General features: G+C 59.0%; 1 protein-coding gene across 3 annotated transcripts in view; it reads left to right on the forward strand.

The window, feature by feature from the left end:
* The first annotated feature begins 623 nt into the window (after positions 1-623).
* Positions 624-3,546, forward strand: part of LOC105293412 (protein tweety homolog 2) — a 13,310-nt gene continuing 10,387 nt past the window's right edge. Inside the window, exons 1-2 of one of the 3 annotated variants that reach the window (XM_023531647.1) lie at positions 624-1,224; positions 1,812-1,884. In XM_023531647.1, the coding sequence (XP_023387415.1) occupies positions 1,813-1,884 (72 nt within the window). In that variant the 5' untranslated portion in view covers positions 624-1,224; position 1,812. The remainder of the gene's footprint in view (positions 1,225-1,811; positions 1,885-3,546) is intronic. The other 2 variants (XM_023531645.1, XM_023531646.1) reach the window with 2 other exon arrangements.

Raw genomic sequence — 3,546 nt, forward strand, 5'->3', positions numbered from 1 at the left:
TGCTCCCTCCCCTTCAGAGCCCCTTTGTCACTTTCTTCCAGGTCCATCGCCCTTCCTACCCACACTCCGGGCTCTTTCTTACCCTCTTTAAGGTATCGGTGAAGCAGGAAACCATTGCTGGAGAGGAGGGGTCGATGGATTTATTTGGCTCCCGCATGGAGAAAAATAATGATCACACATTTCTTTTTGGGGGGACTGGAGAAAGTCCCTTTTCTTTTCACCAGCTCCCCTCCCCCCACTACTCAGACTGCTCCCCCCGCCCCCAGTGCAAGACAAATGGAAGTGGCTACTGGGTGAGGCTAGTGCTGAGTTGGGACTGTCTTGGGGTCCTGCTCAGAAGGGAAAGAACAAGGTTGCTTTGCTTGGAGTCTTCCCAGCGCCCTAGGCATGCAGGCGCTCCAGGGTCCCGTGCTTTGGAGGAGCAGGAAAGCGGAGACCTCAGGTCCGTGGCTGCCCTGCCTTGTCCCCCGTGCGCTTAGCGGTAAGGGCTCCAGCTTCCTGTTATACGTGTGTAAACTGAGGCTCAAAGGTGTGCGGCAGCTGGCCAGGGTCTCCCAGCTGCCTTTCTCCCAGCTGCCTCTCTGGGGATGAGGGGGGCAGGGGTTGTGGCTGAAGGTCCGTGGTGCCCTGGGATGTCCTCGGCTCCCTGCCTCACCCTGAGCCCGCCCCCTGGTGGTCTGGGAAAGAGCCCACTCGGAATCCAAGTCCCAGACCGCTGGGAGGGAGAGGGGAGGCCAGGGCGAGATTCCATCAGAGAAGTGGGCGCCTTAGGGGCTTTCTTGGATCCGTGGATATAAATGTCAGGCCTTGCCTGGTCCGATGCTGTGTCAAGTTCTCCATAGTCCCATGTGGGTAGTGGCAGGTAGAGTAGATGGCACAGAGAGGGAACATTTCCATCACTGCAGAAAGTTCCAGTGGACAGCCAAGAGAGGGGGAGGGTGATGCCTTTGTCCAGGCCAAAATAGGGTGCAGGCCTGGGAGCCTCTCGGGGGGATCTGTCCACCATGCACGCCGGTTCTTCCTGTGCAGGGGACACGCCCTCCTCTAGTCTGCTCATCTGTTGTTAATGAAGGGCCAGTGACCCCGGGGGGCTCTGCTCCCCCTGACCACCCCTACCCCTCCCGCCAGGTGGCTCGCCTACCTCCTGCTCTTCATCCTGGACCTAGTCATCTGCCTCCTCGCCTGCTTGGGACTGGCCAGGCGTTCCAGGTGTCTCCTGGCCTCGTGAGTAGCCCCGCCTATGGGCCTGGGACAAAGCTCTGGGCAAGCATGTGAGATGACGGTGCCACCATCAGAGAGGGCTGAGGGCCTGGCCAGGCTCAGAGGATGTGGTGGTGGCCACAGCCCAAGGTCACCTTCTGCTCTCTCCTCAGTACCCAGTCAAGTGGGGACGGCAGCCACCGGCTGGCCATCTGGACATAAAGGAAGGACTGGGGCTTTCCTCCACGTGTCCCCTCCTGCCAGGGCCTTCCTCTGCTGAGCAGCTGAACAAATGCTGCCCAAGCGTTAGAGGCTCCTGCCATCTGTAACCAGCTCCTCCTTAGCTCGCCCCCTCACGGCTGTGTCTTTTTGGCCCAGGGACCTGTGCTCCAGACATTGGGTTCCGTCTCTCTGTCCTCGCCATCAGCAGGGCTGATGTTAGGGCAGAGACTGAGACTGCCTTTGGGGCCACTACTGGAATCTCAGGGGCCAGAGAAGGCACGATCACAGCTGAGCAGAAGGATGCTAACGTTGGTGGGGTGACAGCTGTCCTGGGGTCCCCTGCCTGCCAGCCTTTGCCCGGACCCCACTGGTGGCTGCCTCTCTCCTAGGATGCTGTGCTGTGGGCTGCTGGCCCTGCTCCTCAGCTGGACGTCCCTGGCCGCTGACACCGCTGCAGCAGTGGTGAGTTGAGGCGGGGGGTGGGGTGCGTGGGATGGTGGGTGGTCTGCCCAGGACCATCTCTGTGGCGGGTGGTACGTCAATGTGTCTGTCCTGTCCAGAGACCCTAAAGGCAGCGTGAGTCCCTAACCTAGAATCCCAGAATCCCACAACTGAAGGGGCTTAGATCTTCCCCCGCCGCCCCCTTGCCCTTCAAATGGGGACACAGGCCCAGAGAAAAGAAGAGGCTTGCCCACGGTCTCGACGCATTTAGGGCCAGAGCCAAGATAAGACATCCCTTCCCCACCCACTGGCCCATTCCCAGCCACCTGCTTACTTCTCGTAAGGACATGCATGGATGACCAGGTGACCCCTCTCTGGGTGTGAAGAAGTGACTGGGTCTGGTGGGGATGGGTGGGATTGGAACCTGGAGCCCTCTGGCTTCGGAAGCATACTCTTCAGGCGCTGGGAATGTGGGTGCGGCATTTAGCTGCCTCCAACCGCGGCCCTGGGACTCACGCACACAGGCTGACACACAGCGGAGCACGTTTCTGCGTGTGGGGCCTCAAAATGTTACAAACGAAATCAAAAAAACACAAGGTAGGGGAGCTTCCTATGTAGATGTTTGGACTTTGACAGACCTAACGCTAGAGTTAAGCTGTGCGCATGAGTCATTCATTCATCCACTCATTCATTCAGCTGATGTTTTGCTCTATGGCGCTCAGTGATGCCAGGTGCCTAGAGAAGTGAAAACCAGGGCATGACGTTCGCTCTTGGCTAAGTACCAGCCCGCAGAAGGAAGACTAGTATGCAGACCGTTGCAACTCCATGTGAATTGTACAGTGGAGGTGCATGCTGAGTGTTTGTGTGTGTGTGCACGCGTGTGCGTGTGTGTGTGTGTGTGTGTGTGTGTGTGTGTGTGTGTGTGGTAGAAGGGGGAAGGGGCAGGATTTGCCAGGGGATTTCAGGGACCCCCTAGCTGATTCGAGGGCCACAAACGAACCCCCTGACCTGCATCTGTTCTGCCCTCGCTTCCTAGGGGTAAAAGAATGGGGCTCCTGTTGGAAGCCCTCTCCCCAAACCCATGCCTTGCCTAGTGACCCGGGGCTGACCAGGAGCTCTGGCCCTGGACACGTTGCCCCCATGATGCCCGCGGAGCGAATGGATCTTTCTCTGCTTGGCTCACGGCAGCTTTCGGCAAAGCTTGTCCGGAGGGGAAGGGGGCTGGGCAGGATGAAGAACTGGACAGGCATGTTTCTGCTCTGTTTCCTCCCCCAAGCCCTGCAGCGTCCACTTTGGGCAGGATGGAGAACTGGACAGGCATGCACCTATGTCCCGAGGGCAGGGGCCCCTCCATACACAGGGAAGGGCAGGGGAGGAGGGCCTACATTGTGCTCAAAAGCATCTGAAGTCATCAGGAGCTGGACGGCCGCCCATGGTCCAGGGGAGTGGCCGCTGGCCAGAGCAACACACACAGCTGCCTGGCCGACAGCCTCTCCTCCGGGAACAAATGTAAGCACAGGGAAACTCGCACATGGTGTATTTTGTGGGGCCCCTGGAAGCAGCAGCGCGTCTAGCATCTAGCTTGCCCCTGTGAGCAGCTCTTGGGGAGACAGCCTCCTCGGGGCTCCTTCTCCCCAGGCTTCAGTGAACCAGGAAAGCAGGGGTGATTGAGTCTCCCAGCTG

Source organism: Pteropus vampyrus, unplaced genomic scaffold (assembly GCF_000151845.1).
Source record: "Pteropus vampyrus isolate Shadow unplaced genomic scaffold, Pvam_2.0 Scaffold72, whole genome shotgun sequence".
NCBI lineage: Eukaryota > Metazoa > Chordata > Mammalia > Chiroptera > Pteropodidae > Pteropus > Pteropus vampyrus.